Source organism: Rana temporaria, chromosome 2 (assembly GCF_905171775.1).
Source record: "Rana temporaria chromosome 2, aRanTem1.1, whole genome shotgun sequence".
Lineage (NCBI taxonomy): Eukaryota > Metazoa > Chordata > Amphibia > Anura > Ranidae > Rana > Rana temporaria.
Genome location: NC_053490.1, coordinates 403,897,718 through 403,915,207, shown reverse-complemented (window position 1 = coordinate 403,915,207; position 17,490 = coordinate 403,897,718). Strand labels below are relative to the sequence as shown.

At 44.7% G+C, this 17,490-nt stretch overlaps 1 protein-coding gene across 1 annotated transcript in view; it reads left to right on the top strand.

The window, feature by feature from the left end:
• The window catches only part of WWC3 (WWC family member 3), a 257,499-nt gene that overhangs the window by 226,868 nt on the left and 13,141 nt on the right, over positions 1–17,490 (top strand). Inside the window, exons 17-20 of the mRNA XM_040338138.1 lie at positions 575–726; positions 7,255–7,417; positions 9,865–10,029; positions 16,853–16,945. Of these exons, the coding sequence (XP_040194072.1) occupies positions 575–726; positions 7,255–7,417; positions 9,865–10,029; positions 16,853–16,945 (573 nt within the window). The remainder of the gene's footprint in view (positions 1–574; positions 727–7,254; positions 7,418–9,864; positions 10,030–16,852; positions 16,946–17,490) is intronic.

Here is a 17,490-nt window from a genome sequence, read left to right as displayed (position 1 = left end):
ATAAATGTGTATCTAAAGCCAAGAACATGAATTGAATATTGCAGCTTACCAATCCTTAGACTTTGTGACTGCTTTAGGTTTCTTATTCAGCCTTTATGGAGCCTGTACAGTGCTGACATTCTATAGCAGTTTCACAATGGAGAAACACATTACTCCAGAGGAATACAGGGGCTAGATCTGTGCTATGCTAACTTGCAATGAATATTGGCAACCCGGAAACAAGCACAAACCACCCATCACAGTTAGAAGAGGGGTGGGTAGCAGAACAAATACACAAAGCACAGTTTCCTTTATTATACCTTGGTTACTATAATAGAAAGTTGGAAGGTAGAAAACTGCCCTATAAACAGCAAACTATTCCAGCTTTCGATCTAAGCACTGGTAAGCTGCAGTTTATTAAATTTTATTTTCTTGGGCTTGGATATACTTTATGGTTTTATTGATTTGATTTGAGATCAGTACAAGGTCAGTCTAAGGTCATTTCAGGTTACAATTTTTAGATGCGCTTATATAGAAATACGATTCTAAAAATATCTTTGCTAAGTTAACTTTTTGAATTTGCCACATTGTTTAGGATGCTGTGTCAGTGTTATTAGCTCGAACGACAGCTCAGCTAGAAGCAGTGGAGCGAGAACTAGAGGTGGAGAAAGTGAAGCTGGAGTACACAGAAGAAGAGATGCTAGAGATGGAATGCAAAGAAGACCAAGTGGAGGCAACCTCAGACAGGTACATATGACATCTTGGGAAGGCTGAAGAAAGGAATGAATATGTAACTTAAAGTGAAGAGTTTTAAAAAGACTTGTCATAAACCAGGGCAATCAAGTCTGGACATATGATGAAAGAAATGCAAATAGAAAGTATACTTCACCTCCAGTGTAAACTTTACTCAGTAAATTCAGAGATGTGGGCAGTAGGGATGAGGTTTGACTTTGCCACCTCCGTCCGTCGTGTCATGTTTTTTTTTTGGGGGGGGGGGAGCGGGTACCCAGTTTTGGCAGGCACCCAGTTCCCACTTCCTTTCCTGGGGCTGAGGTGCCGGAAGGAAGTTCACCTCTCTCCCCCTCCCTCCCTGCAATCTTCTGGGACACGTCACAGGTCTTAGAAGATTGCCCAGCCATTCACAAGTCTGTGAAGCAACAGGCTGCCACCCACCATTACAATGCTGGCACCACGTAGAGGAGGGGAAGAGGAGCGAAGCTTCAGGTGCCCGCATCGCTGGACTGTGGGACAGTTGAGTGCCTGTTTATTAAAAGTCAGCAGCTGCACTTTTTGTAGCTGCTGACTGTTAAATGGGTGGAACTCTGCTTAAAAGTCCCAGTTTGAAATAACTGATTTGGTCTTTTGTCCTATATTGGAAAACCCTTAAATATGTCAAACTATGTCAGAATGGGTTGAATCTATTAAGTGGATTCCATTATCTCTGGGGTAGGCTCTCATTTAATGGAGTGGTTAGAGCACATCTGTGAAGCTCTAGGCAGCCCTTGTAGCTAACTGGCAAAGCTCTTGTGTCTTATCTTTATCTGCTACCCCTCATCTATTTTCTGGAGTTACTTCACTTAGTAGTGTCCCTTCCCAGGACTATCTATGTCTGCGAAAACACTGGTACACCTGTTTCCTACGCTATTGAAAATGATGGATTTAAACTCCCCCCTTTAGGAGTATTCTGCCACTTTGAATTCGGTTGCACCTCTCAGGGTTCTCTGTACCCCCAGCTTTCCCCTCCCCTAATGGACCTCCTGACCTACCCATATATGCTCGGGAACAAGTGGTTATAACAGTAATATGACTTCAGCTTCAGCCTTGATCCTGGAATCAAAATTTGCAGCTGGAGATGGACTGTCATGTAAAAGTCATCCAAGCAGCTCTGCAGCCACCCAATCACTTTTACAGGGTGTGGAAGAACCCCAACCCATTGTTCCTCCTTTTCCTTTATGATGAATGAAAACTGAACAAATGTGTATTATGTAACTTCTGGTTTTGGTTGTTTGTTGACTTGCTTTTACCTGCCAGACAGGCAGCTGTTCAAACCGATCTCGGTTTGATTGGCTGTCTTGGAGGGTAGAAGAGAGATCAGATGTGTGATACTGAAGAATGTGAAAAAGGGGACATTTGACATGTGTCATGTGTTATGTCAATAGTGTCTTCTTCCCAGGCACTCCGTTCCCAATATTCAAGACTTAATGCCTAGTACACATGATAGGATTTATCCGCGGATACGGTCCTCCGGACCGTTTCCGCGAATAAATCCTCTGGCGGATTTTGATCTCCTGGTTGTACTAACCAGGAGATCAAAATCCCCACGGAATTCCGTCCGCGGTGACGCATCGCGCCGTCGCCGCGATGATGACGCGGCGACGTACGCGACGCGGTGATATAAGGAATTTCACGCATGCGAATCATTACGACGCATGCGAGGGATGGGTTCGGACGGATCGATCCGGTGAGTCTGTACAGACCACCGGATCGATCCGCTGGAGCCGAGTCCAGCGGATAGATTTCTTAGCATGTTAGGAAATTTTTATCCGCTGGAAATCGGTCGGCCCGAAATATATCCGCGGATAAATATCCGCTGGATCGTACACACCAGCGGATCTATCCGCTGAAACCGATCCGCGGATCAATTTCAGCGGATCGATCCTCTCGTGTGTACGGGGCCTTAGGCTTTCTTCAAAAGTGTGAAGTTTTATTCTTCAAGAAGGACAAGCAAAAGACAATGCTTACATAATGGCAGCTGGTAACATATGTTTAAGATGGTTGCTTCAGAAGGAGGAATGATATGATGGTACATCTTTCTGCTGGGTGGGGTCCCATCCAGCAGGGTCGGGTGACCCCCATCAGCTAAAAATCATGTACATTACGTTATAATATGACGTTTCTTGATTATAGTAATGACAAAAAATTGTTTAGAGGACAATCTCACGAAACTAAGATTGGTTCCTACCCACTGCGATTGGCCTTTTTCCCAAGAAAATTCCTCCAACCAAATTCCTTACTCTTTTTTTTCTACAATTTTTAGATTGAACTAAACTTTCATATTTTAATATTTTTACTGGGTAAACTTAAGTAAATTGGAACAATCTACTACTTTTAATTTAACTACTTGCCGACCTGCCGCCGCAGTTCAACGGCGGCAGGTCGGCTCCCCTGCGCGAGAGCCCATACAATAACGTTGGCTCTCTTAGCGGCCACTAGGGGCGCGTGCCCTGACTCCCGTGTGGGTGCCCGGCGGGCGAGATCGCCGCCAGACACCCGCGATTGCTTGTTACAGAGCGAGGACCAGGAGCTGTGTGTGTAAACACACAGCTCCCGGTCCTGTCAGGGGGAGAAATGCCTGACCGTCTGTTCATACAATGTATGAATAGCGATCAGTCATTTCCCCTAAAGAGGCCACCCCCCCTACAGTTAGAACACAACCAGGGAACATACTTAACTCCTTCCCCGCCCCCTAGTGTTAACCCCTTCCCTGCCAGTGGCATTTTTATAGTAATCCAATGCATTTTTATAGCACTGATCGCTGTAAAAATGCCAATGGTCCCAAAAATGTGTCAAAAGTTCCTGAAGTGTCCGCCATAATGTCGCAGTACCGAAAAAATCGCTGATCGCCGCCATTACTAGTAAAAAAAAAATATTAATAAAAATACCATAAAACTACCCCCTATTTTGTAAACGCTATAAGTTTTGCGCAAACCAATCAATAAACGTTAATTGCGATTTTTTTTTTACGAAAAATATGTAGAAAAATACATATCGGCCTAAACTGAGGAAAAATATTGTTTTTTTTATATATTTTTGGGGGATATTTATTATGGTAAAAAGTAAAAAATATTATTTTTTTTCAAAATTGTCGCTCTATTTTTGTTTATAGCGCAAAAACTAAAAAACGCAGAGGTGATCAAATACCACCAAAAGAAAGCTCTATTTGTGGGAAAAAACTGATACGCCGTTGTATCCCTGTTTCTATCTATGCGGCTGATTCATAGAATCAGTTACGCATAGATATCCCTAAGATCCGACATGTGTAATTGTTTTACACTGTCGGATCTTAGGATGCAGTACTGCGGCCGCCACTGGGGGCATTTCTCGTCGTAAACCAGCGTCGGGTATGCAAATTAGCACTTACGGAGATCCACAAAGGTTTTTCCCTTCGTGAAGTCGCCGTAAGTGTTAGTTTGCCGTCGCAAAGATAGGGCTGCTTTTACAAAGTGTAAAGTTAGTACACCATGTAAAAGTATACCTGTCTTTCCCGCGTCGCTGTAAAATTTTTTTTTTTTCCCGCCGCATCTCTTTTTTACCTGTCGCGATTCACAAAACTCGGCGTAACGTAAGGCAAAGCACGTCGGGAAAATAGCGTCGGGAGCATGCGCAGTACGTCCGGCGCGGGAGCGCGCCTAATTTAAATGGGACTCGCCCCATTTGAATTGGCCCGCCTTGCGCCGGACTGATTTAGGATACACCGCCGCAAATTTCCAGGTAAGTGCTTTGTGGATCGGGCACTAACTTGGGCAATTTGCGGCGGTGTAACTTAAATCACAAAAGTTACGTTGCGCCCGCTGGTTGTGGATCTGGTCCCAAATACCTTGTTGTTTTCCATTATCTGCATTTTATACAGTTCTTTACACAATCTTAATCAATAGTTTTTCCTTAAAATTCTGTTTTGCCCCTTGTTTGTGCTTTGAATGACCACATGTAATAACACATCTTCCTATTTAGGGCTAAAATATTTGTAAACATTTACATGCAGCATTAAACTTTTCCTTATTAAAGAATAAAATAGTAATACATTCAAAATCTAACAGATACACCCAAGATCTCTCAGTAAAGAGTACTTGTCACTGCCCATGCTATCAGAAGGGATGTTGTTCAACCCTTCTGATAGCATTAAAGTTGAATAAAAAAAATGTTTAAAGAAACAGTGTAAAAAATAAAATAAATAATACCATTTAAAAGAAAATGTAAAGCTTCACCATCCCCCACTGCTGATGAGAACTGGAACAGGTGCATCCAAGCTACTATCTCCTGTGTAATTCCTCGTAAGCCTTAGGAACAAGGTGCCCAACCTAGGAAGGCTCTGCTAACCTCCATACTTAGTCAACGCAAAAAGGGAAAATCGGCTAATACATTAACTTTTAATAATACATGTGAAAAACAGCCAACACGTTTCGGCCGTGAGGCCTTAATCATGTGATTAATATGGATGCACACGTAGGTCCTGCATGCATACGTAAACTGTAATTGCACCACATATGTGAGATATCGGAGTGAGAACAATAATTCCAAAACTCATTTTAACTCTAAACTTGTAATCTGTATAAGCTTTTAAAGTGTCGCCTATGGAGATTTTTTGGTACCGTAGTCTGTAGTCATAGGCATGCCAATTTTAAATCTTGACATGTTTAGTATTTATTTAATTGCTGCAAAAACATCTTTTATATTTTAACAAAAAGTGGATATTATGTTTTGTTTTTGTGCACTAAAACACATTTAGGTGTATTTTTTTCTGAACATTTTGCATTTGGGGCTGCCCTAACATGTATGTGAAAAATTTCAGAAATTGGCCTAGAGTTGAAGTAGTTAATAAGGACCTGACTGTGCAGCACCCACCAGAGGCTCTTTTTTCTAAAACATTGGTTCTGTCTTTTAGCGCTGTCGCACTTTGACAATTGTACAGTCATGGAACACTGTAACCATATGAAATTTTTATATATATACAGTATTTTTTTTTAGACAGATAGAGCTTTCTTTTGATGGTATTTAACCACCACTCAGAACAGAGCTGAGTCTGTCAATCACAGGCTTTGTTCTGCTCCCTCACATGTTATTTTTGTTCTCTTGGTGTCAGGAAAACTTATCAAAAGTGACTCATGCTGATAGCAGAGGAATGAAGCATCACAGAGAAATTACACTTGGCGACCTGGATTAAAACACATACACACTATAGAGGGATATGCTTTGTTCATATTTCATGTCCACTTTTGAAAGTCGTATTCCCCCAAAGGAACCTTCTCTTTTTTTGTAGTCTCTCAGTCCTTTTAAGCCTCCGCTTCTATATCTTGCAGCCCAGACTCAAGGGAAGATATCTGAAGCTCCTTAGTCTTCAAACCAGCAAGTTTCTGGCAATACATGTCAGTCTTTTGAGCTGAATGGGGTTGTTTCTCCCCCCCCCCCCCCAGAAAAAAAGACTTCACTCGGTGGTGTGTCACCATATTTGGGCCTTCTAGCAGATTGGGCCACCCGAGAACAGACATTTGCCGTTTTATCTCGGTATACTTCTCTAACTCGATACTCTGACCCGGTCTTTGCTAGAAGTCACTAATGTGTTTCTTGGCCTTCACCTCTGGGAATGACTGGGAGTTTTTTCTGTGACAGGCAGGACTGTGGAGTCGGAGGAAATTTTGGGTACCTGGAGTCGGAGTCAGCAAACAACGCACCGACTCCGACTCCTACTAAATTTAGATTGTCGAAACATTTAGGAGTCAAAACATGGTGGCCTAGTCCTTTTGCAGGATTCCATCAAATGTGCTACTCTTAACCACATTTCCATCAAGACAAAACATCGCCATCATGCTCTCTCTTGCTGGTAGACTCTACTTGGAAGGAGGAGTATTGAGTTCCTGGTCACGCTTTATCTCCTGTTTGCCAGAAAGTTTTTATCACAGAATACTCCCTCATTGGGATCCGGCTGCCAGTACCATCTAGCAGGGATAGAGTTCATCTGGAGGCCTTTGTGAAATCTGTTTTGCAGATTTGCTAGCCACCCGCCTCCTCCATAGACTTCAATGCATTTCACTGCAAAGTTTGCAAACTTCTACCAAAATTTGAGAACCAAGCTTGACAGATTCACTCCTCCCTAATGAGCAGCTTACGTTACAATGAAATGTTAACTTGTCTTATAAAAATCATGCTTAGCCCAGTTGCCTATTTAGTCTCCTTATTGGTCCTTTAATGTGATGGGCAGCCACAGCAATTAGGGAGGTGGGAAGGAGTGGGATCAACCTCGATCCTACAAGTCACAATCTTAAATTTTTCATTGAATGTAAACTCTGCTTATTTATTTTTTAATGTACTGTATGTCCAGTTTAAATTGCCTCTTTCTTTCAGATATCATAGATGTAAACATTATTTTCTAAAATGAGTAGAGGAATAAATAATATCCTTCATAAAAAATGTATTTTTCATCAGACTTTGCTTGTTCTGAATACAAAAAGAAGAGTTTTTAGTTTTAACGTTAATATTTGTATCTGTTTTGTGCTGTAGAAGCTGGCAAGCAGACTCTGTTGATAGTGGATGTCACAGTAACAGCACGCCGATGAGTCCACATTATTCAGAAACAATGTATAGTGATGTCCTCCATGGGCCAGTGTGTGCAGGGCAGGCAACCCTGTATGATTCAGTGAAGATTACCAATGAGCCTTTGAAGGTAAACAGTAATTGCAGCAAAACTTTACCAATAAACCTAATTACAGAAGTAATTGAAGCCTGACCGCAGACCAAATTTAGCAAAGTCTGCATTCTTTATTTAACTTGACAATAATTTTATAAATAATTTGAACTCATAAATATTTTTTTATTTGTTTCTCATATGCTTCTATTTGCTTCTTTTTTTATTATGGGCTGACAAATGCACAGAAATGTAAAAAAAACAACACAAAAAAACTCAATTTTTCATTTAGCTTTTTAATTAGTGTATTATTATTATTTTCATCTCTACACTTGTAATTAGCAATTATATTTTCTTCATTTTGGATAGCGTAAGGGAGGGTTACCCTGTCAGTTTTTTTTCTGCCATCGCTGTTCCATTTAGGGAGTTTTACCTTCAAATTCTGGCCCATAGCCAAAATAGGAAATGAGAGAGAATCATTTCAAAGTGAGGGAACCCCTGGTAGTCGCCTGGCTCACCAGAACTATTGTCCCCATTGTAAGATTTTCCCTCTGTTCCTGTTCAGGTGACATCCTGAAATCTGGGGTTTTCTTGCATTTTCACCAACAAGAGCACAGACAACAATAACAGATGTGCTAATCCCTCTGCACTCTATCCAAAATGTAAAAAACATATCTTCCTGTCCACTGTATATATATGTGTGTGTGTGTGTATATATATATATATATATATATATATATATATATATATATATATATATATATATACTCTCGGATGGGAGTGGTGATATGACGATCTTATGGCTGTAGCCATGATCTTGGTATAATTTTTTTTAGAGCAGCTGATGGGCTTTCATATATAGTACTTGCCTGCGAGAATGTGTTTCCAGCGCGATCGCATCGCACTGGTTCTCAGCGACAGGGTGCTGTACATTTTGCGCTGGCTGCAATAGAAAAAACACATTACAGCGAGCACGAGAAAGAAGCGACGGGGATTCCAACTTGGATTCCCGCCAATTCCAGACACTGTGTTTGGTGTGAATCATGAGGGGGAACTCCACGCCAAATTTTAAATAAAAAAACGGCATGGGTTCCTCTCCAGGAGCATACCAGGCCTTTGGGTCTGGTATGGATTGTAAGGAGAACCCCCCTACGCTGAAAAAATGGCATTGGGTTCCCCCAAAATCCATACCAGACCCTTATCCGAGCACGCCACCTGGCCGGTCAGGAAAGGAGTGGGGACGAGAGAGCAACCCCCCCCTCTTCAGAGCCGTACCAGGCCGCATGACCTCAACATGGGGGGGGGGGTGGGAGCTTTGGGGCAAGGGCCTCTTCCCGACAACCCTGGCCTGGGTCTGCGGGCGGAGGCTTATCGGAATCCGGGAGCCCCCTGTCAGGAGCATGATGGGACTGTGACGCCATAAGAGGCCTATATAAATCGTTGCGCACCACACACCTGGCATTACAGTGGGAGGGAGCGTCGTGGCAACAACGGAAGAAAAGAAGAGGGAAGAAGACTACGGAGGAAGACCGGGCCGCCGCTAGTAAAAGAGCTGCAAGAAGATAGGGCAGGGCGCCCCCCTGCCCTAAAGCACTTACCACCCCCCCCCCCCCATGTTGAGGGCATGCAGCCTGGTACGGCTCAGGAGGGGGGCTCATCCCCACTCCTTTCCTGACTGGCCGGGCGGCGTGCTCGGATAAGGGTCTGATATGACTTTTGAGGGAACCCCCACGTAGTTTTTTAGGCGTAGGGGGGTTCTCCTTACAATCCATACCAGACCCAAGGGCCTGGTATGCTCCTGGAGGAGAACCCATGCCGTTTTTTTATTTAAAATTTGGTGTGGAGTTGCCCCTCATGATTCATACCAAACACAGTGTCTGGAATTGGCGGGAATCCAAGTCGGATCCCCGTTCATTGTAAGTCAGACGTATGTCGGCTGGCTCCCGCGACGGGTCTCGTAGGTGGTCAATCTCCCCGATAAAAGCAGCGAGATTGACACAATATCGCGTTTACCTACTGTATAAGTGCTCTAAGGGGCTCTTTTACAGGCAGTGGAAGGGAATCCGCCTTTCATGCCGCCACCCACCACCTTTACCAGACTTTCCTGTCCCACCAAGAAGCCTGGCATGGATGAGACCAGCATTGGATGTACTACACAGAGTAAGAGGATCTTCCATTGTTCCTCCCCCTCTGTGATATCAGAAACTGGAAGCGTCAAGGATATTGTCACTTCTGGTCTCATTTTTTTTTATATACATGAAAATTTGAGTTTGATAAACCACTGTGGAAATATCGTGCAACATAAAAACTTGCAACCATTTTATTCTCCAGGGCCTTTGTTTAAAAAAATATATATATTTTCTAGCAAAAAAAAAAAATGTATGAGAGAAATGTCAGAATTGGCGCAGACTGGAGGTTGTTAAAGAAAAATGGCACACAGTCTGACCTAATACTGTATTGATGTACTGTGTTAATGTTAATTGCAGGTAGACAAAGAGACCAATACTGAAGATATGTTTCCAGATGAGGTCAATATTATGAAAAAAGAGAGGACCTGTCGCCGGTCTCGCGGGTCTCCTTTTGTTCGCAGCAGTACAATTGTCCGTTCCCAGACATTTTCTCCAGGTGCAAGAAGTCAGTATGTTTGCAGAGTAAGTGCGGGATAATATGCCAGTTGTGTAACATTTACCTGAATGATTTGATTGAGCCCACTTTTATTAGCTGCTGGAAGGTAGGAAAATTAAACCTCTACATTCCACAGGGTATATATATATACAGTAGATATGGTTCTTAATTGAGTTTAAAGCTATGAGAATCCATTAAAGTGGACCAATATGCATATGTAAACATAAAGCATCACTAAAGGTTTTGCTAACACAAATAGAGTAATAGAAGGCTGAATACACGCCTTCACTGTGAAACAATACATTTGTGAATGCCAAGGCTGTTAGTCATGTGGATTGTGCTGAAAAGGACGTTCAGAAAACTTGAACGCTAATTTTTCCCTTCACAAGAGGTCACATGCAGTAATTTGCCATAAAATGTGATCCTCATCTAAGCCACAAAAAATAGACAAACACAATGGGCCAGATTCACAGAATAAGTACGCCGGAGTATCTGCTGATACTCCGGCGTACTTTCAAATTTGCCGCGTTGTATCTTGATTTGGAATCCTCAAACCAAGATACAACGGTTTTTGGCATAGATCCGACAGGTGTAGAGCTTCGTGCACCTTCGGATCGTAAGCGTAATTCTCCGGCGGCCGCTGGGTGGAGTTTGCGTCGTTTTCCAGCGTTGGGTATGCAAATTAGCTGTTTACGGCGATCCACGAAGGTACGCGCGTTCGTCGCATTCTCTTACATCAGTTTTTCCCGTCGTAAAGTTAAGAGTGCTATTTAGATGATGTAAAATTACACCATCCATGTTAAAGTATGGCCGTCGTTCCCACGTCAATTTTTTTTTTTTTTTTTGCGTAAGACGTCCTGGAATACGAAATTACGTTACGCACGTCGCCGTTCAAAAAACACGTCGGGGCGCCGTAATTTTGCGCAAAGCACGGCGGGAAAATTTCTAACGGAGCATGCGCAGAACGTTCGGCGCGGGAACGCGCCTAATTTAAATGGTACACGCCCCATTTGAATTAGGCGGGCTTGCGCCGGACGGCTTTACGCTACGCCACAGAAAGTTTACACGCAAGTGCTTTGTGAATCAAGCACTTACGCTGGAAACTTGCGGCGGCGTAACATAAACGGGATACGATACGCCGCCGTAAAGCTACATGAATCTGGCCCGATGTGCTTAAGCTGATAACGCACACGCACAATTCTAACTTCTTGTGTCTTTTTGAACATGCCCATTGAACATTTACAGTGCAGGAGGGAAAACTAAACTGACCACACTGGAATTGATGTACTTCCATGTCTGGCATGGTCAGCTTGAAATAGGAAAGAGGGGGAGGGGGGGTAGCAGGATCACCAGGTATTTCACACAAGAGAACCAATGCAATGATAACAGGATACTTTGTACTACAAGTACATAGTAACACAGAACATATTTGAGCATAAGCCCATTCAGGAAACTAATATGCCTGTCTCAGAGTTGCATTGCAACTGATCCCCACCAGAACACTTCTGAGTTTCCTTCGTACTTAATTTCCTATTCACAGTGTAAAAACATACTGTTTTTTGAAAAGGTTCCTGTTGAAAGTAAACCTGTGGTTTACTTATTATGTAGGGAAAAACAACAATTTCACTTGCCCTTCCCTTTGCTTCCCCAACGCTCTGCTAAGCAGCCAGGAGCAAAGAGAAATACTTGGTACTTTGTAGGTATAGACAAATGGGAATCAAACCTCTTATCCTACATTACAATGCTGGTGTTCAATTGTTGGCCACTCAGGAACCCAGGGCCAGATCCACAAAAGAGATACGCCGACTTAACTCGAGATTTCTAAATTTACACGGCGTGTATCTTTGCACGCCGCTTTTTTTGATAGGCAAAGATGCAAATGAGGGAGATAGGGCGATCCACAGAATTAAGTGTGTGCGCCATAGATTACGCCCTGTGCGCACCTGTTAGTTTCCCGGAGGGAATTTACACTTTATAAAAGCAGCCCTAATTTTACACATGCCGTGTGAATGTCTGCTGAAGCAACACCATTGAGGAAGAGCTCAGCACACACACACTTTCAGGACTACAATCTGTCTGCCAACATGCCAGGGCCATCCATGATCCTAGCTGCATTAGTGTCTTTAGAGGCGCAAAGAAGGAGGAGGGCACAGAGGAGGAGGAGGAGGGCACAGGAGAGGGTATACCGCCCACGCCAAGATGTGTTTGGCATGCCTGCTTCTGAGGTATTCCGCAACTTCAGATTCAACCGTGGAGCCATCCTGGAATTAACCACAATCCTTCAGGATGATCTCACCAGCCCAACACAACGCTCCCATGCACTGCAGCCACTCATCAAAGTACTGGCAACACTGCATTTTCTTGCCACTGGCTCTTTCCAACGCACAAGTGGAGGCGTGGCTGGGATGGCACAATCCTCCATGAGCAGGTGTGTGCACCAAGTGGTCCCTGCAATCCTGCGGCGCATGGGAAATCAATTTCAAAAACCCACCCAGGAGGACCAGCGATTGAAGACCATGACAGACTTCTATCACATTGCCAGATTCCCACGCACCATCGGGGCCATTGATTGTACCCATGTGGCACTACAACCCCCCCATGATACTGAGCACATGTTCCGGAATCGTAAAGGCTGGCATTCCATAAATGTGCAGGTGATCGTAGATGCCCATGGCCTCATCTGGCACGTCTGTGCTAAATTTCCGGGATCCTGCCATGACAGTTATATTTTCCGGCAGACCCAGATCTCCAGAGATTTGTAACAGAACATGTATGGAGACAGCTGGCTGATTGGTGAGTGACATGTGTGTCAGGTATGTCCCCCCCATGATGCTGACATCACAAGGGGCACATGCATGACTAATATCCTCCTGTCTTTTCCCTTACAGGTGACTCTGGATATGCCCTGGGACCTCACATGATGACCCCATTCAGGAACCCCCAAACCCCAGGAGAGCAACGCTACAACCAGGCGCACATACGTACCCGGGGAGTGGTTGAACGTACATTTGGGCTTATGAAGTCCCGCTTCAGATGCCTGGATAAGTCTGGGGGTACATTGTTGTATTCCCCAGACTTTGTGTGCCAGATAATCGGGGCATGTTGTATACTCCACAACTTTGCCATGAGAAGGGGACTGCATATTGACTTATGTGCTGACCTGACCCCCGACCCAGGCAATACCCCCCCAACCAACTCTACCCGGTCTGCTGAGGGCACAGCAGCCAGGAGACGCCTTGCAGAAGGCATTTTTCCCAGTAAACGTACATGAATAATGTCACAATAAGAATGTATCTTTTCCCTGTAAATGCACATCAATAAAGTCACAATGAGAATGCATGAATGCACACCACTGTGGTCCCTAGCACAGACACATCACATGCACATCGAATTGGATTAGATCCAAGTACCCCCCCCCCCTTTGGGACTTGGGAGCAGTAACGCCACGCCACGGCTCCAATTATGTCACTGTGCATTCATACACCATTCAGGAACCTGGGATTGCACTTCTCCCTGGTCCTGGGGATCCCTACTCCACCAAAACTGAGGGTGACACCCTTAATTTATCAGGAATGCCACCCCCCCACATTCACACATCATTCACACACATAAATCAAATCATAAGTACAGAAGACCAAATTAAATAATACAAAAAAAAAAAATAACATAAACAACAAAACAAAAGTATCCCTGCTAATTAATTAGCGGCGGCGATTGCTATGCCTTGGCTGGGCAGGGGCACGGCCACGGGCACGGCCACGCCGTCGCGGAGGATGTCCATTGGGGGGGGTGAGCTGGGGAAGGAGGAGCCTCCTGGGGGGGTGAGCTGGGGAAGGAGGAGCCTCCTGGGGGGGGTGAGCTGGGGAAGGAGGAGCCGCCCCTGCTGGCCTGCCCTCCATGGCCCCTGCAATTCTAGTGAGACAGGCAGTGAGGGCAGCCGCATTGGCCTGGCCAGACCTAGTATTGTCCTGCACAGCCTGGGTCAGGGCACTCAGCTCATGGGCCACGCGTGTTGTGGCGGTCTGTATGTCGTTCAAGCATGTAATGACCGCCGTTGATGTTGGTGGCCACATCACCGAGTGCCTCCATCATTTCACCCTGGCTGTGCTCCATCTGGGTAAGTTTTTGTAGCATTTTCCCTAGAGTGCGGGTCTGCCGGGCATTGTCCTTCACCACACTGGCCGACAGACGCTTGCCCACAGCCACGGTCTCCTGGGTCGGCCCCCTGGCTGCCGCTGAGTCTTGCGGGCCTGGAGGAGGGGAGAGAGTGACCCTTGTGACTGGAGGCCTGTTGGGGGAGAAGTGGGAGGGGCTACCCCTGATGGTGGCCTGACTGGTGCCAGCCTCAGGGGAAGACTCAAAGGTCATCATATCAGTGGCCAGGAGGACTTCCCGGCCAATCTGCATATTTTCGTCCTCCTCCCCCTCATCCTCCTCCCACTCATCCTCCTCCCCCTCAACCTCCTCCCCCTCAACCTCCTCATGAGGGGTGGTTTGGCCAATCCCCTCCCCTGGGGAATCCTGCCCTTCTTGGGACTCATCATCAGCCTGTCTTGGGGGTGGTGCAGCAGCCTGGCCCGATGGGCCTGCAACCTCCTGGCCTGCAACCTCCTGGCCATCTGTGGAGGACACAAAACAATCACATGTTTGAGGATCCACACACTTGGCACATCTTCCCTTCCCCCACCCACACATGCTAATCAACAGAGAGTAAAAAAAAAAACGTACCTGTCCTCCTAGGAACATCTGACGTATAGCCAGGCAGGCCCACCACCTGCTGTGGGTGGAAACACTGGGCCACTGCCCATTCCTCCTCCATCAGTCTGACTGGGCAGGGTCCCCCTCCTCCAGTGCCCCTGGTATGGGCGTCGATCCTTGCCATCTTATTCCGGACGACGCTCCTCAGAGCATTTATTTTTTTCTGTATGCCAGCGGGGGTCCTGGTCTCCCCCCCCCCCCGCCGCATTGATCTGGTCCGTGATCTCTTTTTAATAAGCTGCCTCCTCCTGGCCGGGGTGGTGTTCTGGCTCTCAGGGCCATGCAGAAATGGCCCATATTTCACAATGCCCCGAGCAAGAATTTGCTTCTCTCCCAGGGTGAAATTAAGCTTCCTGCGTTTGGGGGCCATCACATACACCACCCAGCAACAAGAAACACACCCGACAAACAATCAAGAATACACACCCAAAAACCAGACAAAAATATACAACCCAAAAAACTGACAAAAATCTAAACACACAAGGACACAGCTAATATAAATTCAAAAATAAACACGCACAAACAAAAAAACAAAAAACAAGCACCAAAAAACAATCAGCAAAAACACTAACAAACAAATTAACTAAAGACACTTCTCAAAAACAAACACCAACTAGACTCTCCAACTCCTCAAACACTTTTCTCACAAACACAACTTACCAACACACAAACAAACAGAGCAGAAGCAAATTGCTCATGGAAGGGAAACAATGGGATATACTTTTGCAAGGGAAGTGTGTTTGTGTGGGGCTTTTTAGACACAGGGCGATCCTCAAACTAAGTACACTTGGCCTTTTACCTATCTCACTGATTGCGCCGAGACCAGTTCTGCACATGCCCAGTGAGGTCCCGATTCGTGCGCGCATGCGCAGTACGGCCGGCGCCTCATTTGCATGGGGTCACGGCTCATTACAATGAAGCACGCCCACTTCCTTCCCACTTGCAATAACCCCGCCTTACGCCTCGGAATTTAAGTTACGCTGGCGCAAATTTACACGCAAATGCGCTGTGGATACGGCACTTACGACACCAACTTAGGGCAACGTAACTTAAATGACATAAGTTCGGACGAACTAAATTTGCGCCGCTGGCTGAGGATCTGGCCCCCAGTGTTGTCACATGGGTGCAAGTGAGAGCCTTTCTTCCTGTGTAAGATCCACTTATGACTGATTGAAAAATTGACTAAGAAGCATTTTAAATGCTTTGCGGAAGACTTGTATTAGGGAACAAAATTGATTCAAACTGGTCATCTGATTGTGTCAGATGTAGTAGAGTTTGAACTAGTGTATTTTGTATGCCTTACTTTTAGAAAGTAAAAACATTTTTTTTGTGTAAAATTAAATTTTTTAAACCATATTTGTGTCTTTAAGACAAAAACTGATCAAATCAGTAAAAAGTTCAGCGTTCTTCTGTTGGCTGTATTGCCCTTTGGTACACAAGCTGTTTGATACTCAAGCCCTATAAACACTATCAGTTTTCCTGCAGGTTTTTCTCTTCAGGTTTACCAAAACCATGTAGTGCAAGGGCCTGCCTGATTGCATACGAATTGAAACTCTTATGCCGTGTACACACGATCGGTCAAACCGATGAGAACGGTCTGATGGACCGTTTTCATCAGACCAAACCGATCGTGTGTAGGCCCCATCGGTTATTTATCCATTGGTTAAAAAAATTCAATCTTCGTTTTTTTCAGCACGTCGTTGTGTTTTACGTCACCGCGTTCTGACACGATAGTTTTTTTAACTGATGGTGTGTAGGCACGACTGACCATCAGTCAGCTTCATCGGATAACCGATGAAAAAATCCATCAGACCGGTTTCATCGGATGGACCGATCGTGTGTACGCGGCATAAAGGTTTGACCTCATATTAGATGCAGGAAAACTGATAGTGTGTATGGGGCTTTAGTCTTTGTTGTCATCTTTTGTGCACCTTTTAAATATTTTTTTTAAAAATAAAATCAATAAAAAATCTGTGAATTTTCTAGTATGTTGTGTCACTGACATATTATCATTGCCAGCACAGTGTCTGGAGTATACCAAATGGCATTATTTTATTATTTACATCATATCTTGTTTTTGCTTCTGTTTAGCTGTATCGAAGTGATAGTGATAGTTCTACATTACCGAGAAAATCACCTTTCATCCGAAATACACTGGAAAGGCGGACATTACGCTATAAGCAGGTATGAATGTAATATGCCATTTTTATTGTACAGTCTGGAAAGGAGGTTATATGAATCTTTGTCTTTTCCAGTATGTTAGGAAACTGAAGTTATTTAAAGGGTTGGTTCTCCTTTACCAAAAAACTGCCTGTGCTGATAAGGGATGTTTTGTAGATAAAAACATTGGCCCGGATTCAGAAAGAATAGCGTATCTTTCTGCGGGCGTAGCGCATCTCATATGCGCTACGCCCCCGTAACCTAGTCAGGCGAATAGTGTATTCACAAAGATCTTGCGCCTGAAGTTACGGCTGCGTAGCGTATATGGGCCGGCGTAAGCCCGCCTAATTCAAAATAGGCTTGTCGGGGGCGTGTTCTATGCTAAATAATCATGACCCCACGTTTTTGACGTTCCTAACTAATGGCGCATGCGCCGTCCGTGAAAGTATCCCAGTGCCCATGCTCCAAATTACGCCGCAAATTGTCAATGCTATCGACGTGAACGTAACTTACACAAAGCCCTATTCGCGAACGACTTACGTAAACGACGAGAAATTTGACGCTGGCCC